This window comes from Tachysurus fulvidraco, chromosome 15, assembly GCF_022655615.1.
Source record: "Tachysurus fulvidraco isolate hzauxx_2018 chromosome 15, HZAU_PFXX_2.0, whole genome shotgun sequence".
Lineage (NCBI taxonomy): Eukaryota > Metazoa > Chordata > Actinopteri > Siluriformes > Bagridae > Tachysurus > Tachysurus fulvidraco.
The window spans coordinates 15,330,324-15,349,927 of NC_062532.1; the positions used below are offsets into that span (position 1 = coordinate 15,330,324).

General features: G+C 38.2%; 2 protein-coding genes across 8 annotated transcripts; one reads left to right on the forward strand and one right to left on the reverse strand.

The window, feature by feature from the left end:
• Positions 1–2,499: 2,499 nt before the first annotated feature.
• On the reverse strand, positions 2,500–9,896 carry nr1d1 (nuclear receptor subfamily 1, group d, member 1). 5 transcript variants are annotated; one of them, XM_027139173.2, is made up of 8 exons: positions 9,409–9,896; positions 7,147–7,452; positions 6,959–7,047; positions 6,721–6,865; positions 5,922–6,625; positions 5,524–5,709; positions 4,273–4,483; positions 2,500–3,841 (listed from the first exon to the last, which is right to left on the reverse strand). In XM_027139173.2, the coding sequence occupies exons 1-8, from the start codon at positions 9,434–9,436 to the stop codon at positions 3,645–3,647; spliced, it is 1,866 nt and encodes a 621-aa protein (XP_026994974.1). In that variant the 5' UTR covers positions 9,437–9,896; the 3' UTR covers positions 2,500–3,644. The 5 variants fall into 5 exon arrangements, with proteins under 5 accessions (XP_026994974.1, XP_026994973.1, XP_026994975.1 ...); XM_027139172.2 differs by lacking the exon at positions 9,409–9,896 and adding an exon at positions 8,714–8,939; XM_027139174.2 differs by lacking the exon at positions 9,409–9,896 and adding an exon at positions 8,641–8,736.
• A 5,294-nt stretch (positions 9,897–15,190) lies between these two features.
• Positions 15,191–19,223, forward strand: msl1a (MSL complex subunit 1a). 3 transcript variants are annotated; one of them, XM_027139076.2, is made up of 9 exons: positions 15,191–15,317; positions 15,972–16,695; positions 16,999–17,189; positions 17,306–17,565; positions 17,801–17,862; positions 18,103–18,170; positions 18,251–18,375; positions 18,476–18,548; positions 18,641–19,223. In XM_027139076.2, exons 2-9 carry the CDS (start codon positions 16,066–16,068, stop codon positions 18,729–18,731), a joined length of 1,500 nt encoding a protein of 499 aa, XP_026994877.1. In that variant the 5' UTR covers positions 15,191–15,317; positions 15,972–16,065; the 3' UTR covers positions 18,732–19,223. The 3 variants fall into 3 exon arrangements, with proteins under 3 accessions (XP_026994877.1, XP_026994875.1, XP_026994880.1); XM_027139074.2 differs by having other exon boundaries at positions 15,247–15,397; XM_027139079.2 differs by lacking the exon at positions 15,191–15,317 and adding an exon at positions 15,561–15,583.
• Positions 19,224–19,604: the final 381 nt, after the last annotated feature.

Below are 19,604 nucleotides of genomic sequence, written 5' to 3' on the forward strand. Positions count from 1 at the left end.
AATAAATAATGTACTGTTGCAATAAATGACATCACAAAGCAGAACTGACATCACTGGAGCCTTGTTGCCACCAAGTACAAAAACAGTCAAGTACTGACATTCCTCTACATTCTTTATTTGTTGATTTTTCATGTTAGGCAGCTTCCGTCAAGCTCAAACCAACCACCCCGTCACGCAAGATAGGGAGGGAAAACTAATTTTTATATATTTTTTAACATTATTAATGCAAATAAAATTATATTTAAGATAGAATGCATGTATGCATGGTGAGGAACTTGACCACATGGGAGACATGCGGCCATTTTGGTATGATATTTACCACCCCGTCACATACCACCCCGTCACATGTTTTATTGTGACGGGGTGGTAAGGAATGTGACGGGGTGGTTCTGCTTCCCATTTGAATGTGAAGAGGTGTGAAATCAAGGATTCTGATATAGGTTAATATTTTGTATCTGTTAACCCTGTTTTGTTTATTCATTCACTCACTACAGTATGTCACACAATCACTCAATCACTATGTCACTCAATCACTCTCTTTTTCACTCACTCTCTCTTTCACTCACTATGTCACCCACTCACTATGTCACTCACTCACTATGTCACCCACTCACTATGTCACCCACTCACTCACTCACTCAACCACTCACCCACTCACCCACTCACTATCTGTGTTTAATGAAGAATGTTACATTTAATAACATTTGCAGATAGATCTGTCTCCATAATGGCTCCATTAAGTGCTGCTGAGAGACAACGGCGATGCCGTGCACATCGGGATGCTGATCCTGAGAGGAAGCAAAAATATCTAAAGAGTGAGCGTCAGAGATGGAGACGGGACGTAGAGCAAGGAAAAAAGAAGAAGATTAGTGATCTAAGTGAGAGAGGCAAGCGTCAGCTGCATAAAAAGTGGAGGAAGCAGAACAAGAAGATAAGAGAAAGCAAGACAAGGTCTAAAGGGTGGAACGAGGAACTTTTTTGAGGCAAGCCATGGCAAGGGGTCCCCTGACAGTGTTGGGGGAACCTTGAAAAGAACAGCAGACAAGACCAAGACCAACAGACCAATGGCCGCGACATACCCGATGCCCATGACCTATATAAGGCCCTAACTGAAATATCTAGAACTGTTAAGTCATGTTGATTTTATGTATCATCTGAAGCTGTTGAGCAGGCATTGGAAAAGATGAAAGGCAAGAATCCACCAGTGCCATCCACAATGAAAACCTACCAAGTGGTCACATCCACTCCAGGAGAAATCCTTTAACGGGAAATAAGTTGCATGTGCTCCACGCAAAAGCAGCTGAGATGTCAATGCTTCACAACAAATCATTTTACTTTTAACATGACAGCCCAAAAGGTGCCAACAGAAGCAATTGCTTGGGAAAGTGGAGATCTCATTGGGAAGTGGTGCATGCTTAAATATGACAATGACCTTTCTCCTGGGATCATCATGGAGACAGATGAAACGCATGCCCTGGTAAAGTGTATGCACCGTGTAGGTGTCAACAGGTTCTTCTGGGCTCCAAAAGATGACTTGATGTGGTATCTCTTCGATGATGTGCTCGAAATCACTCAAGCACCATGGCCTGTGACATCCCACCACATGGAAATGGAAAAGGGATGTGGATGCGACTCTCCCAGTCACTGTAATGATGCTCTTTTTTTAGTTTTTCAGAGCATGACCAAAGTTTTCCGTTAAATTTCCAATGTTAATGTTTCCCCTCCCCCGTTTTATAAAGTTTATAATAAGCATACCATAGAGATACACACTTTGTCCATACGACCCTGTCACAGTGAACCACTCCGTGGCATCAGTTACCACCCCGTCACAGGGCCATTTTGTTAAAAATGTATTTAAAAGAAAATAAATTTTACATAAATTAATGTTGAAGGATGTTCTTGTTGTGTGGACTAATCAAATAAATGTAACTTTATTTGAATTTTTTAAGTGTATTCGTTTTTTAAGTACAAACAATGAGGCCATTGAAAAGTCAAATTCATATTTCAAGATTAAAAAACTAAGAATAATTATTTAAATTAAATTACAGACTTTCTATTGATGGTTTCCAATAAAGGGACATTTTACTATTAGGAAAACATTAGATTTTAAAAATATATTTCTTGTTTTACTAATCTTATCCCATACATATTGTCCGTGACGGGGTGGTAAAAAAAAAGACTCCCTTGCCAGAATAAAATTGATAATAATATTAAGGATTTTGTGCCTGAGGTGGGAAAATATGTTTTTTGGAGGATTAACATAATATTTAAAGTTGTAAGTAAAAAAAAAAAAAGTTTGTTCTTAATGAAAATGTGGACAATTGCAAAGTGAAAATGGCACCCGTTTCGTAGAATGACCCAAAAGTTTAAGTGTATTTATAGCCTTTTTTTTATCATTTTGAAGTATAAGAAAATAGAAAATAACACTTACTACAGGAATTAGTTACTACTTACTACTGTTATGTAGTGTAAACAAAGAAGACAAAACATACACAAACATAAAATGTTTCAGAGTCTTTATGCTGTAAATGAGATCTGACTACACTTATACATTTATATCATATATAACTTTGTATTGAGCAGTTACACTTTACAAAAAATATATTTATGTATACAATATATACATTTTGGATATAGTATAGATTCACATTTACATATTTTTACAAAGTTACATGGACTTAAGCCGAGGTGGGATGAGGTCCCTCGCATGAGTTGTTTTTCTCTTGATCTGGTCCATTGTTTAATTGTTGGATGTTTTATGTCTCGTAGCCTCTTTGTGGAACTCAATTTGCATTGCACTTAGAAAGTGTTGTTCTGTTCTGTCTGCCTCTATCCTTTGTCCCAGCTCTCTGGTTATGATTGACTCCAGCACTTGGTAATGCCAGATTGTTTGAGGTTTTGGCTCCATTTATCCCTTGCATGCTCAATGTGAGAGTTTTGGCTCTCTCTGTTATCAGATATAAGGTAAGTATAAAAACAATTCTCAGACATCAAGCTGGTATAAGGAAGAAAAGTACCGTGATGCATCTAAATTTAAAAAATAGCATTTAAAAAAACAGCAAAGAGCCTGTCTGTAAGTAAAGACTGTACAATATAATCACCTAACCCCGTCATGTATAGAGATAAAAGCAAGAATGAAATCAAATACAGATTGTATGTTAATTCCTTCATCTTCAGTAACTGCTTTATCCTGGTCAGGGTTGCAGTGGATCTGGAGCCCATCCTCGGAATGCTAAACATGAGGCAGGAACACACCTTGGATGGGATGGGCACCATTTACACACACATTCACACCTATGGGAAATTTAGAAGATTGAATGATTCTATCAGCATGTTTTGGGGAGGTAGGAGGAAACCCACAGACACTGGGAGAACATGCAAAACTCCACACAGACAGTAAACTGAGTTCTGAATCAAACCAGTGAACCATTAGTGCTGTGATGTGACATAAAAAATGGCCATGTCATTTACTGCTTGTGCGTCCCTATGAGCCTGTTGTCATTGTTCAAGTCTTTGAGCACCATCAGAGCAGGGCATATGCTGGTGGAGCAGCACTGGTAAATATGAAGCCTTCAATTAAACCCTCCAGTAGAGACCACTCCCATAGACTCAGCTGGTTTGTAGTATTAGCTACCAAAGGATTCTCATGCATCGATGCGAAAAGAGAGAAGCTTTTCGGAGTGCATGCTGTTAAGTGTGCGCAGATCTGGCAGTTTGAGCAGTAGCTTAGTGAATCGAGAGACGTCACCAGGGGCGTTCTTGCTGACCAATGTGCGAAGGGCTTTAATCAGGCTGTCCTGGAGCATCTCCACTGACTTCACATTTTTTATACCAGAGCGATCTGAACAATGGGAAAGAATAAATAAGTATAATTATAAATAATAGTAAAAACAATAATAGTCACAGATATCATTCATCATTACTACTTCTCTGACATATAAACTACTCATCTATAAAACTGCTGATATAAAAACACTTTTTACATGATGATTTTTCATTGACAAAATGTTGACAAACATACACTTCTAGCATTTTACAGACACCCTTATACAGAGTGACTTACATTTTATTTCAATTTATACAACTGAGATACCACATCCCATAAATTGGATGGTGAGTGTAATTTCAGTGTTTATTTTTCTATCACTTCTAAGCCATTTGACTTTTTGGCTTGTCCAATAGAAATGACCAAGGCAAGCTAAGCTTTACAGTTATCCATAAAAAAGATGTAACAACAGAGTATATAAGTATATAACATAAAATCCATGCTACCTGTAGAAACCAGCACCACAGCAGTAAAAAGACCTAGTTCCTCTGCAGAGAGCTCTAGTTCACTGAGTTTCTCACTGAAGTCGAACATGGTTCCCAACAGGGCTCCCATTCCCATGTTCTTCAAAGCTTCTAGGCTGTAGGTGGTGCCAGAAATAAATGTGACAGTCTTCTCCTTGACATTGAACAAGGATGCAAAACGTACCATCAGCACCTAAGAAAAGAATCAAGAGGGAAAACAGGATGTCAATTCTAAGGATGGAGAATTGTAGATCATGTGTATATGCATATAATCACTGAGTCATGTCTTGAATTTCATCAAACAAATTTGCAAGGAACAAATTTATGTTTCTAATGCTTATAATGACTTCCATTATAAATTAAACTGAGCTCTAGGTCAAACAAGGATTTACTGATGTAACTGAGCTTTGGGTTTCCCGACATTGGGAGGCCTTTGATACTATTTACGCATGATTGTGATGGCTTTACATTATAAGTGTGATGTTGACAGCAAAACTAATCAACCACACTGATCAGCAAAGATAAATTTGGACTAAAACTGGATTGTGTGGCTTTGGAACATAAAACAAAATGAGACTGGAAAACTGCCTGGACGCATCAAACATTGTCACTGAAATAGTCTGTATCTAATTCTATATGACAGTGCAACAAATCTCCCAGAAAGAGTTGGAGTCAAATGGAAAACTATTTTAATGGCAATACATCTAGGTTAGAAGCTCCTGGATGCTTTCAGCTTTCCAACCTAGTGACTCTAATAACCCCACTAGAACACTAGGCTAAAGTGTTACTTAGATTCGCCAAGTATGACAGAAGGGACACATGCGTTTAGAACAATCCTAGAACTAGAGAAAACACTGCTGCCTTGGGAAAACCAGGCAAACCAGATCCATTCCATTCTACAAAGCACACAACATGTAAAATTACAGTTAGGAAAAAACTAGTCTCAGTCTCAAACATTATGCCTTCAGGAAAAAGAACACCTGATAAATTTGTACACATTTATGGCCATGACCTTCATGTTGAGTACAGAGTAAACAAGATAATTTTGTGTTTAATGATTAGCAATAAAAAAGGCCTGTGGTAAGAAATTTGCATTGTCAATCTAATGGTCTCTTTCGTTAAAAACAGGCAGATCATATCTGCATTTTGATGAAACAGAAGATTATCTATTGTATTTTAACATTAAGTATATTTTGTTTAATTATTTAAATCAACACACAGTCAAGAACCCACCTCAAAAGTTCCTGCTTTCAGCAAGGTGATCTGGTCATTTTGGGACAGAGAGCTGAAACCTGGGATATGCTTGGCAAATTCCACCACCTCACGTACAGCTGGTGTGAAGCTTAGGGAGAAATCTTCCCAAATCTCCTGTGGTGTCTTGTTACTATCTGTCTGAGGGTGCATATTCATTGGACAAGCCTAGAAATGGTAAAGAAAAAAGCATTTGGAAAATTTGTTAAAAAGGGGTTAATTTTTTGTACCAGTGAGAAAGTCAGTCCTGTTTACAGTTGGTTAGGATCCCATTAGTTAGAATCATTAAACAGTTTGGTAATCATCTATTCAAAGTTCTACTGGTCTATGATGTGTTTCAGAAGTCTGCTTTTAATCAGAACAAATAACTGCGGACTCACCAGCAATATATCCTTGCGGTTCTTCCATGGGCAGTTTTGCACCAGGATGTTGTTGCTATTATCTTGCTGAGCCCCATACCAATTGATATTGGGGACGTGTTGCATATTGTTTTGTTGTGGCAGCCTCTGATGCTGCTGGTTGGATAAAGGTGAGGATTGAAGGTGTTGTTTATTATCTGTTTGGAAACCATTGCACTGTAAGCTTGAATTAGATTGATGTACTGAATTGTGGCTATTCATATTATAGCCAGACGCAAAGCAATTACTGCTGTGGCCATTCAGATCAACCCCATTTTGGGGCTGCAGTGCTGCGCTTATCTTATCATGAGCATAGACAAAGGTCTCACGATGAGCTTTGGTAATTGCAGTGATGGTGCTGTCCAGGCCAGGACTAGGGCACAGTGGTGGAGAGGTGGCAATCTGAGGATGGCTCTGAGCATTTTGAGGAGAAGGCGATCCTGGGGCTGGGAGAGAGGGGGAAGGAGCTACAGGTACAGCAGAAGGCTGGGACTGAGAAGCCACTGTCAGACCTGGGCAGGGAGATGAAGATGACGAGGATGATGAAGTGAATGAAGTGCTGGTTTTAAGAGAAGCCAGTTGGAATTCATTCTGCAGCTGGTTGTTCACCATGTTGTTCATAGCGCTCTGCATCTCAGCTAGCATGCGCTGTTTTTCACGTTTCGGGATGCGACCAAAACGGACAGCTATGATTGTAAGAAAACAGAAAGTTTATATAGGCTTGTATTTTTTATATTTTATTTTTTTACTTTTTATTTTTTTTATTTTCAGTGAAACTCACCATCACGAGACATGCCAACAGACAAACACTTCTTGAAACGGCACTGCTGACAACGATTTCGGTTAATCCTCATAATAGTACATGTTTCATTCTTCAGGCACTTTTTGTACTGGATATTCTGCTGGATGCTCCGACGGAAGAACCCCTGCCAAATGTGAAAAGAATAATGTTTCTGTTTTTGAAATTTAAATCTGAATGTAATCTTCCAAGTGGAAAGTCACAATAACAACATTCTCACCTTGCAGCCTTCACAGGCATGGACACCATAATGAAAGCCTGATGCCACATCTCCACAGACTTTGCAGAGTAGCACCATTCCATTTAGCTCTTAAAAAAATGATAGGTTGATTAAAATCAGAATGATATCAGTCTCAATTATGAATGAATCACCAAGTGTGCTGATAAACACGAGGCTATGTTACTCACTTGTAAGAGTAGCAACTGATTTGTTGGGTGAGTTGTATGTGATGCTGCTTTCATCACGCCTCCTTGGGGAACCTCCTGAGCTTGATGAGCTCCCATCATCACCAAATGCTGAACTGCTGGAGCTACTGCTGCTGGTGTACATACGTGAAGAATCATGGGAACCATTAGGTGAAGGTGGGAAAGAGGATCCCAAGCACGGCTGTGTCAGTGACTGCAGACTGCTGTTGGAATTCTCGCAGTACATGGATACTGGGCTGATGCGGTTAGGAGAGCCTCCACATGAACCGATGTAAGAGATTACCCCTCCTAGTCAATGGAAAATTGAAAATACATTTAAGAGCTATGCTAACAAAGAAGGCTAAGAACATACAATAATTATGTGCAGTAATATGTTGTATAAGGGTTATGTATGTGACTGCAGCTCGACTGCACTGCTGATTTATTCCAAGCTGTTATTCAATTGCAGATCTGTCTGTAATTACATTTCTGCATTATGATGACAGCAGAAGTTAGTATACTCTTAACATGGTGCAAGTAAGTAAATCCCATTAAACATATTAACAAATACATTTCCTCTAGCATCATTTTGTCTTTTATTTGTGAGGCCGGGTAAATTCCAGTGACCAGCTTTACACAGAAGGATCCTCTAATGGCAGTTTTCTATTTCATGTGAACACATTTAAAAGTGTGTGATTGACTTGTTCTTCCTCCAACTCTCCACTCCTCTTCTTAATCAGTCTTAATTATTCATTTGGGATTTATATAATGTTTCTTTTTCTATGCAATGAAAACTTACAAAGAATATTTAACCCTGTTTAACCTGGGTATGACACGGATACAGTATTCTCTTCGAAACGCCAAATAACTAAAAATTACATAACCATTGTGCACCAGAACAAAAGGTCAAAGGGTCACGATGTCAGGTGGAAAACATCAGCAACACGTGCAGTCACATGTGCCAGACCAAATCCTCCAATCTGTTTACTCTCTTAACTTGTACAGCATCGCTATTTATGGCGTCAAACACGAGAAATAACTAAATAAAAACATCGTGAAATTACAAAACCTTGACGGAGCGCCACTTCAGGTAAAACTCATAACTGCAACGCGCATGCGTGTAATGTGCCGAGCGCATCATCCGAGCACGCTGGCGCGCCACGTGCGCCTCTCCAACACACGGCTCCACGAGACTGAATCATCTTGTGTGGATCCGCCTTCCATATGATACCCTGAGTGCTGTCATTCTAGCTCTATTCATTAAATTACTAATCACTACCTTCTCAAAATCTCAGATGCAGTAGATATTATTTGGCTTAATAAGTGTGTTATAAAAAAAAGAAAAAGAAAAGGCGCAACATGAAATATAATTTTTTAGAAATAACAAAAGGAATAAATTCTGTTTTATAAAATTCTGTGTATGTTACAAAAAAACCCCATCAAGATCTATATAAAGAGTGGCATGTCGTGATTTTCAAAATGTTATAACTAAAATACCCATCGACCAGTGTTTGTTATATATGAATCCATGTCAAATCAAGGTTTGGAGAAAAAAAGATGGGATCGTTACCACGTCCTACTTTTAAAACTAACGTGAGTTTTGAGGTGCAAATCCGCATCGCTGTGTTAATTATGTCTGGAAATGCCCAATTACAGCGCGCGCGTGGCTCACGTGGCCACTTCACAGTAGGCTCGTCGGAAACATTATGTAATGAGCGAGAGCGCGCCAATGGTTGAAGCAGGAAGGCTGGACTGAAAACAAAGCGCACATGGCGCTCCATGTGAACACGCCCTGACACGCGATGCTGCCTGCACCGCAACGACGTCTGTACACCTGACTTCTCTGTCCTGACCTATTTCCCCACACTGTCTTACCGCGTGATGAGAACATTGCCTTACCGCTGTTGACGTTGTTTTTTTTTTTTTTTTTTTTTTTTTACTGCCAATAAGCATTAATCCACAAAATGAATAATCTCTAGACAGTTTCCCCACTTATCATTCCGCACTGAATCGATTGGGGTTCAGGAGTCGGAGATTTAAGCTCTTTATGTATTAAACCAAACATTAAGAGAAGACTTTCATCTCATCTCACTGTCTAGTATATTAATAATATATCATCAACAAATCCGGATGTCCGGTTGTGATCAATGGCTCAACTCTGGTCATAAAATAATTATTTCCATTATAACGTCTAGTAAACACGAATAGAAATGCGTCTAAACACACATTCATTAACAGTACGATAAAGCTTACAGTATTTCTTACCGGTGTTGTTGTTGTTGTTCGAGTCCATTGTAGTCACTCTGTGCTTCAGTCATACAGGTGTGGAAATGAACAGTGAAATCTAAACAAACTGTATTCTTCAGGAAAACGGGAAAAACGCACACTGTCGGTTGTTTTAGCCGACAGAAATGTCCATTTAGATTCTGTTTTAGATGTTGAGACCGGTTTGTTGTCAGCTTGAGAGGCTGAAGTGTGCCTGTGCTGACACTCTCTCGCGGTGTGTCGCTATGAAGCGCTCCGTGAGGACGCCCGGTTTTGCTGATGCTGGTGCACCTACGCCGCACGAGGCGCGAAATGTGTCCATGTGACCAGATGAAGAGCCTCGTGCCCCAGTGACACACTTTCAAAGCACTTAACAAAAGTCCTTGAGTCTTTAGCTGAGGGATTTCTACTTTTTGGGTATATCCAAATACCTAAGCAGAATGCACTGACTCACTGATCATTTAATTCTATATTTAATGATTACACATACTGTGGATTGTACCACTTTGAAACCATGAAGACAGCTTTGAACAGCAGATTATTCCTAAGCAAAATGTATACAATTGATGGACCCCATACATCAATCGATTTTGAGGACAAAAGTATCACCTATGTCCAGATACTTGGACCATATTTAATTGAATTCAATTCAATTTATTTGTATAGTGCTTTTTAACAATTTCCCATTGTCTCAAATCAGCTTTACAGAAGTATGGAAACAGAAGAAAGAGAATAATAATAATAATAATAATAATAATAATAATAATAATAATAATAATAATAATAATAATAATAATAATAATAACAACAACAACAACAACAAGATAAGTGCATATATACAATTAAAGTTTAAATTTAATTAAAATAAAAAAGATGAACTTAAAATTGAAAATACTATATATCTATCCCGATCCTATAAATTCTGAATTCAGCACAGACCTGCTTGCTGATAAAGACCAGACCAAACAGCTGACTGACACCACATTGGTTCAAAAGAGGGCATGCAGTCTCTGGGTTGGCTTCATTCACAACAATCCCATGAGACACTGGCTGACCATGCAGATCAATCTCTGGCAGGGTGACAATCGGACGACCAGACTCTAGCCAGCAGTAGAACATCTGGATTGACGAAGTCGCTCAGTAAGAAGAAACGATCAGTCTAGGAACTCGGAACACTGGGAGCTCCAGAGTGCCGTATATATCTCGACAGAGAGAGAGAAAAATTGTTAGGTATGACTGTGTTCAGGTTATGGACAATGTAAATTATGTGCAAATGTATGATTTAGTACAGCAGTGACACAATTATGGCAGTGAGTGTGGCACTGGTACACATTAAAATTGGCATGTAAACGTATTATAGAAGTACATTAACTCTTCTCTAACCTATTATGTGTTGCAATTTTGCTGGCCATTTTGAAGACTGGAGCTATTTTTTGCATGCCTAGTTTGTGTTAATAGTCCTTTTCTCTTTATTACTGGACAGTTTATGTCAACAGTAATGTTGATAGCTGGACTGAATGCACTACTACTATATTATATTATTCATATGAATTTTATTACTGACAAATAACTAGTAGAAGCAGAGGATCAACACATAATTTCCTCATATAGCCATGTTTCCAGTAAGGTATAGCTAAATCTGTGCAAATTTTTCAGGTCGTATAATTCAGGCTAGTGGCAATGGAGGCTAGATGCTCTTTCATTCAGGTTTCTTTCGGGCTTTTCCTAAGATAAAATCATGTAAATACAGAAGTAGATTGAAACATAGCCTATAAAAATTTCCAAATATATTGTCCACAAGTATTGTCCAATTCAAGCTTTTTACTTTTAGTCTATGTAATTTTATTCAATTTAAATATCTTTTTGCAGTTATGAATGCTGTCTGTAAAGTTTAGGTTGTAAATATACTCTCATTGTTGCTTGAGAGGTACAACCAGTACAGGGTACAATCAGTTACATTCAGCTTAGCTTAATATGATGTAGGCTTTCTTCCTAAAATAACGTCCCACTGAGCATATGCCCTAAATAGCAGTGTCTACTAAGACTGCCTCACTGTGTTCACTGCTGTTGTCCTCTTTTTGGCATTAGCATATGTCCAGGAACTGTCCTTCTTCAAAAAAAAAAGCTGGCCTTGCAGCAAAATGTCTGTAAATGTTAATTGCCTGAGACCACAAACAAAACAGAAAAAATAAGTACTAAATTGTCAGAAATGTAAGCTTTCAAAAATGTCTATTTAATACCAGAAAATAACATTCATTTTTATTTGTGTTTAAAAAACACATCAATGTTTTTGATATTTGCATCATTCTATGAAAACTCTAGAGACTATTGTATCTGCAAATCTTAGGAGATCAGCAGTGTTTTCTTGCATTGAACCAGTCAACTGTGCATCACATGTGACTTATAAGTTCTTCTTACAAGTTTGTCCTTTTCTTCCGTGGATAATTTTATCTAGATACTGTACTGTAGATTTGTACCTAAGGTTTTGTAATAATTTATGTTGGTAAAAGCACAAATAAAACTGAACTAAATTTAATTAGATCATCAAACACATGAACTTCATTATCAAGAAGTATTTTATGTGCTTGTTATTGACATTTGCAGAAAACCTTAACACAGGTTGGCTTACAGGTTACACAAGTACACAATCAGTTTAATCATTCCTGGGAATGTTCTGCATTTTCTGAACACAAATGTTTGTTGAACCATGTCATTAGCTTGGTTAATATTAACTCATCAGCAGTTAATATTAAATCCACTGCAGTCACACTGCATGTGTTTATGTTTTTTCCCTAGAAAGAGATTCTTCAAAAGCACAGGCATACGTATTGATGTGAGCATATTCAAGATTCCTGTTTGTATTTCACATATACGGTCAGATACAACATATAACTTTCACTGCAATGTATATTTGAAATCACTATCAGAGGTTTAATGAAAAAGTCTAATTTAAATCATTCTGTGACAACACACAAGCTGTTTTTTCTCTCTCTGTGTGTGTGTGTGTGTGTGTGTGTGTGTGTGTGTGTGTGTGTGTGGAGGGGGTACATTAAGAGTAAGTGCTATATGTCTCCTCACAGTTTCAGACACATTATATGATTACATCCAGCAAGACGTGCAAAAAAAAAATAGACAAAATAGAAAATAGACACATAATACAGGATTTAGCCTGCTTTTCTGGGAAATCCCTACTTTAATACAGCATAGCATCTGAATCACTTTAATAAATAGACTACACTTGTAGCATTTCCCACTTTGTACAGAAGGAAACAGAAATGAACAATGAAAATCTTCATCATCATCATCATCATGTGTGGTGTACTCTGTATCTATACACACATTTCTCCCACTATCCATGTGACCTTCCACTAACATGATTATTAATGCAGCTAATGCTATATCCACAACCCTCTTTTTTAATTACAGGTAACTTTGTAGCATCATGATCCTGGAGAAACGTTGTCTCGTTTCACTGTGTACTGCAATAGCTATATATGGTTGATATGACAATAAAAACTTCTTGACTTGACTTGTTTATATATTCAGCCAAGATATAAATATATGCCCCTACACACCCACACACCAGGTCTGTGATGTTTCATAGGAAATTATGCAAACTCAGCTATGACCTATTCCATTAGATGACACACGCACGTGCCAGTCCTCGTGAGGAGGGAAGGAAACTCCACGAGCCTGGAGTGATCATTAGGTCTAATGTTCTCTATTGTGCTCCTGTGTTCCAAAGTGTAGTGGGATAAATGGAACTATGCAACGTTTTATTTAACGTTTTAACGGTTCTCCATTATGAATATCAAAAACACAGCAAAATTGGTACTTTACAATACAAAAATACAGACAGCAATTTGTCTCTGTAATCAGCCATAACATCACAACCTACTGTGCAATGAGGCTCCATTAAAACACCGTCTAATCTCGAGTTTTGCACCATACACCAGGTTGTCATTAGGTTGTTTCTAATGTAACTTAAACGCATCTCTTTTGCGTGCTTGCGTTTCCATTTCTTTTCCCCAGATGCATAAAAAAAATGGTTAAAACACGTTATACGGTATCACTTTCTCGAACAATGCGACAAAATGTCTTCAACGAAGACGAAATAAATCACCGTAAATATAACTGTTATGCTACTATGCAGATGCCTCCAGCAATTAGGAGATAAAACATTAACTGTCGCCCGTTTTTTGTTTGTCCTCTTTGCTTTTGTCGCAGCTCCTCGTGCGCCATGTGAGCTACGAAAACAGCTGTGCGCGTGTCCGAGCCTGAAAAGTAGCGTCACGCTGATCTGCGTCTGCGCGCGCACTCACTAGGCTCTGCCACGTGACTGAACTACTGCACACTCACTGAGGACGGCGGTGATGTTTTGGCCAAAAGCACAAGCCAGTGCTTGCAGTCATGCATGTAAACACTATAAACAAATATTTCTTTTAAACTCCATTTAAGTGACAGCCTCAACTGATATTATGGGACTTTTTTTGGGCAAAAAATACCAACTCTCAAATAAAGTATGAGGAAGAAATCATGAGTGAAATCACTCCCCAATCCACTAAAGCTCGTATAATAATTTTAGTATAGTATATAAGGTATAGCAGATACTCTAAGGAGACAACTAAACAACACATTTCCTCATAGCAACATTAATAGCAGTATTTAATAAACCAATTTGGTAAAGAGGGTGTTTATACCAGTTGGACTGGCTCTGTCTGTATTTGTGCAGTTGATATTGATCAGACCGACCTGAATGCTTCCTTCATCATGGAAGGTAAATAGGAGAAAGAGGAACAGCAGAAGGGAAAAAACTGGAGAGATTTGATCTCATAACTGTCTGGGGTTCAAAAGAGGCAGCTGGAATCTGTAGTTGTGGATATAAAAATCTGAGTGCACTTCTTTACCTGCTGCCACCACAACAACAGGAAAAGCAGAAGGAATGAGTGAATGAAATGCCAGAGTTGCTTATGTAGGTCTGTTGTGAATATTTGTAAGCCCTCTTCTGATTTGCCTTAAGAGTTTAAAAATACAACAAAAGCAATAAAGTAATAATAATAATAATAATAATAATAATAATAATAATAATAATAATAATAATAATAATAATAGAACAAGTGTTAAGGTAAATTACGAGCTAAGATCATTGTTTGCTTTGACTGAAGGCTATGTATATCCCAGTAAAAACATCATTTATACTGTGCTTTTCTAATTTTATTCTGCCATTTCATATTAGAATAAAAACATTTCAATGCCTTAGCTGCCTTGATTTCCTAGTGTGTGTGGCTATACTAAATTGTGAACTAAAATCTCTGCCAATTCAATTCAAAGCCAATAGTTCCCTCTAGTGGACATTTTAGTGAATGACACAACGTGTACCTTATCCACCTATTTGTGTTTCTTGAGTCAAAGGTAAAATGCAATAATAATAATAATAATAATAATAATAATAATAATAATAATAATAATAATAATAATAATAATAATAATAATTTATAACATTCTAACTAATAATAATAGATAAAAAGTTGTTTCATCAAAGGAACACACACATATATATATATATATGTTCCATATTTATATATATATATATATGCATATATATATATATATGCATATATATATGCATATATATATGCATATATATATATATATATATGCAGCTACATAGAAACAATAAATAAGCAAAATATCACTGCACAGATTAAAATAATAATGAAATCGCATTGACAATTTGTTTTTAAGATTTCAATCTCATTTCAAATCGTATTTCCTGTTAGCCGCTAGGCGGTGCTACGTGATGTCGCGACCCAAATATAGGTTCAGGATCGGCGTCCAATCACATTTCGCACTCGATGACTTCAACGCATGCGCGCTTTTTGTATTTTATAAGCACTTGAGAAGCTCGGGTGAGTAGTTGGTGGGAAGCTACGTTTGGGCGTGGATGAGTGCTTTAAAATTCACTCTTAATGGAAATGAGTGACAAGTAGTAAGTCAGTATATATGCTGAAAACTCATGTCGTGTGTTATTGGGTTTAAAATGGCGTCATTGCGTATCCATGCAGTCAGAACGCTGCTTTAAGTGACTGTCATTGTTTTTGCTGAGACTAAAATGGTGGACAGTGCTGCATAGTAGCTGCAAGCAAGCTAACATGTCGCTGTGTTGATGTTCCAAGTAATTATTGTCTTGCTGTTTGAGAGCATTAGAGACATAAGACCTACGGACGTGTAAAACCCTTTAGTTTGTATGAAAGTTATCCACATTTTTCTATGAACCTGTTAGCAGCTAGCTAACGTTAAACACCTGCATTGTTTTGTAAGTTAAAGCTAACGTGCTAGAAAGCGTGCTAACTCATGTAAACATTAATAGATAAATAAACAGAATGTATTTCTGGAGAATTTCTTACAGAGCATGTTCTGATAGCTGTTAAATGTTTAAGTAAAACTGAAGGACACAAGTTCCAGCCACCTGTATACCTTGAGTTTGTTTTAGTTACATACACACTGGTCTTTTACAATGTAAATACATCATGCTCATATATCTACTTTTACTTTTGCTGTAGGCATCAGGATGGACGTGGGCTGGGCACATGGTAAACAGTCACTACTCCCCCTTTAATCAGAGTAGTGGGTTTTGGCGAGTGCCTTTGACTTGCCATGACTATGCGAACCGCTGTGTTCAAGAGTGGAGGAACCAAGCTGGACACGGACAACGGTGACCAAGCTAAAAAACAAGAATTTCAGACCAGCATAAAGAAGGAGGCTGCTGAGGGTTTTGCGCGAGTTCCTGGAATCCTGAGCAACATTTACAATAGCACTGAGCAGCATTTTCACAGCAAAACCCTTTCTACCAGCCAGAGCAGTGCAGGCAGACCTGTTCTGTCATCGGTAGCAAGGAGGGGACAGGAAGAGAACTGGGTGAACCTGGGGGCTTTGACTCTTCCGCTGACCAAGCAGATGGGGGCTGAGGGTACCCCTGGCAAAAGTAAGTCGCTATTTGGACACACCAGTCATAACCACATGGGCAAGATGGATCCAGTGGCATCCAATGGCAGCAAGCAGCCTAGGAAGGCAGGAGGAGGCGTGGCAGTGGCAGGGGTCCCCTCACCAGAACATGGTTCTGATGGAAAACGGCGGAATGTGATGAAGGGCACAAGCCACACCACCAACCAGACTGGCTGCATTCGTCAGATCCTGCTACTGCAGCTAGAACTGATAGAACAGCAACAACAGCAACTGCAGAACAAGAACAAGGAGATAGATGATCTCAAAGCTGAAAAGGAGATGGTATTAAGATGCATAATTTTATTGACCTTATTCTTACACAATTAGACTTTTTTCCCCAAAATGTAATTTGTCTCTTACGGAAAAAAACCAAAATATTTGGATTTTTAAAAACAGATGCCCTGGTTTAAGGCCAGGCTAATTTAAATATGTTAGGATTATATTTGTTTCCTATAGAAGTTTCCTATTTTTGCTTAAACACACAACCATAGTTAGTTAATTAAGCAAGAAACTTTATAATTTATGATCTTATGACTATGGAAGTACTAATGGCATTTTGCCCATAATGCAATTATTTTTGTTTAGTTGGCGGCACGGATTGAGCGTATGGAGCGGCGGTTACAGATGGTGAAGAAAGATAGCGTTGATGGTCGTCCCACTCCTCGTCGCAGGGAGTTTCTAGATGCTGTCCCATCAGAAAGCACTGGGCAGTCTGAGGGTCAATGTCATACCCCGCGACAAACGAATTTTGAAAAAAGTGGCAGGAACCTGAAACGGTATTGATTTTACATCTTGTTAATACTTTCCACTTTTGTATAAAAAAGTATTAACTAAAAATATACGGTTCTATATAATTGTCTAAAATATTTGGTTTATGCTTTAATCTCTTTAGGAGATTCCTTTTTCAAGAATCCAGGATGTCAAGGTCTAGACGTGGGCATCCAAAACCCCCCCCTCCAAAAGAAAGCCAAGCTTTGGAGGAGGAGTCCCAGGAAGAGTTGGAGCCTGAGGTAAGGTCACCAGGTTCATCCCTGGACGAATCAGAAGAGCTGCCTTACATGGCGACCACTGAGATGTACCTCTGCTGCTGGCACCAGACTCCACCTTCACCATGGCGAGATCATTCTCCTGTTAAGGAGGACACAGTTGCTGGTGAGCACACTTTAAACTTAGTTAACACAAATGACAAGTTATCGCAACTTGTTTGATTATTTTTTTCCAGATTATTATTTATGTAATCCTTAGTCCGTTATCATCCATAGTCCATCCATGTCCTGCCTAACATGTAATTGCAATGATGCCCAAAATCCAGCAAACTGCACTCAAGTAAAAGTATAACAGAAAAAAATATTTTGTAACGCATGTGTTCCTTTTATCCCAATTTTAGTCCCTTCCTGGCGAGAGAGTATTGTGGAACCACTGGATGATGAAAAGGCAAATGAAATGGAGGTAAAAGACAGATTAAAAAAAGTATTTGCCACACAAATTGTAACAAATTCACAACTAATTGCTGGATCTCCAATTATTGTTCTTTGGTGTTAGTTGTTGCTTACAAATTTAATTTGTGATGCAGCAGGAGAGCTGAATTTTACATTTTTTATTTGTGTCTTGAATCCAACTGAAACAATTAAATATTAGTGTAATCTTGAACCCAAAAAATATAATACTAATTACAATTTTTCCAATTAGAGTTTGGATGACAACGTTTTTCTGAAGCGACATTCGAAACTAGAGCTTGATGAGAAGAGACGAAAAAGGTAGTTGATAACTTCTTTGAGGCACTTTTTAAACTTGCATGATTTCCTTAAATTTTTTTTAAATGCCTTTTGTCTTTCAGGTGGGATATTCAGCGTATTCGGGAGCAGCGGATGTTCCAGCGCCTCCAGCAGAGGATGAACAAGCAGAAGGTGATTCAGGAGAGTGAACCAGAGCTGCTGTCCTTTTATCCTGAAGCTGAGGATGGTATGTCACTTGCATTGCTACAGCTCATTTATAATGGTAAAAAAATGGTTGGTGACCATTAACTGACAACTTAACATGTTTGTTTATTTTGTTCTTGTAGTGGATTCTGTAATGATCACACCTTTCCTGCCAGTGGTTGCATTTGGCAGGCCTCTACCTAACCTCACACAACAGTAAGTTTTGTAAAGCCATAAAAATTACCATGTTTGCTGTTATTATAGTCAGTTTAAACCACATCCCCTAAATGTATGCGTGCCATTTACAGAAATTTTGAAATACCGTGGTTAGATGAGCGTAGCCGAAGCCGACAAGAAGTGTCTAAGAAGAAGACGCCCCATCGGACCTGCCGGAAGTGAAGCAGTCCTCCTCGAGTGATTTCACCCGTGTTAAGGGGCTGAATCAGTTTGACTGTCCTGTGATGTATTCTGTGCTACAGAATCATCTTTTCAACATAATACATAGTTGATTGCCCTGAAGTCACCATCAATCTTCAAAAGACTGCTCCTCACATAAGCCCATTTGGCACCCTGAATAGCGCACAAGCTGCAAGATGAATGAAAGCCGAGATGTCAAAAGTTCATACTCATTGTTGCACTGCAAAATGTGACGTTGCTGTATTCTGGTTGCTTTGGTATTTTCCCACGCAAGTTAAAATTTACAGTTGCGGTATGGACCAAACCTCAAATCATAATCGAATGCAGTTTAACAGAGAATGTTATTTAATCTGTGTTTTTGCCTTTCTGTTCATTGTGAATAGTTAACAATATAGTGTAACATCTTGTAACATAGTGTTGATGGATAAAATGAAAAAAAAAACCTAATGCACCTAAAAAAGTACCTTCAAGTTATATTTGTGTTTCAGATCTTAATCATTTAAAGTACATATAGCTGGTTTATATGTAGTGTTTATAAAATATGCTGTTAAATGATATCTTTTAACACATTAGTTTGATCATTTTATCATATGGTTTAATTTATAGTGCCTTGCAGCCTGGAACTGAACTCCTTTAGGGTGTCATGATTATAATGGTCCATTATCGGGGTGGGGGTCAATAATTTATTCACACACAAAAGCCCTTTAGAGCGCGAATATTACACACCAGATCTGCTCATGGGGGTAAAAACCACTTGGTCCTGAGTAGCGGTGGGTTTTTGAGGGACCTCGAATTGGCGCCCACCTGCTTTCACTCATCACCAAACCGCGGTGTAAACGCTGAAACTTCATTTCT

Bases quoted from the DNA above. Each gene is read 5' to 3' on its own strand.
- nr1d1 (XM_027139172.2), bottom strand. From the start codon at position 8,924: ATGGAGCGCCATGTGCGCTTTGTTTTCAGTCCAGCCTTCCTGCTTCAA. The intron at 6,866-6,958 runs GTGAGAATGTTG...CACATTTGGCAG, and splicing joins ATGCCTGTGAAGGCTGCAAG to GGGTTCTTCCGTCGGAGCAT. The intron at 5,710-5,921 runs GTGAGTCCGCAG...TACCATTTCTAG, and splicing joins ACCGCAAGGATATATTGCTG to GCTTGTCCAATGAATATGCA.
- msl1a (XM_027139076.2), top strand. From the start codon at position 16,066: ATGACTATGCGAACCGCTGTGTTCAAGAGTGGAGGAACCAAGCTGGAC. The intron at 16,696-16,998 runs GTATTAAGATGC...ATTTTTGTTTAG, and splicing joins TCAAAGCTGAAAAGGAGATG to TTGGCGGCACGGATTGAGCG. The intron at 17,863-18,102 runs GTAAAAGACAGA...TTTTCCAATTAG, and splicing joins AAAAGGCAAATGAAATGGAG to AGTTTGGATGACAACGTTTT.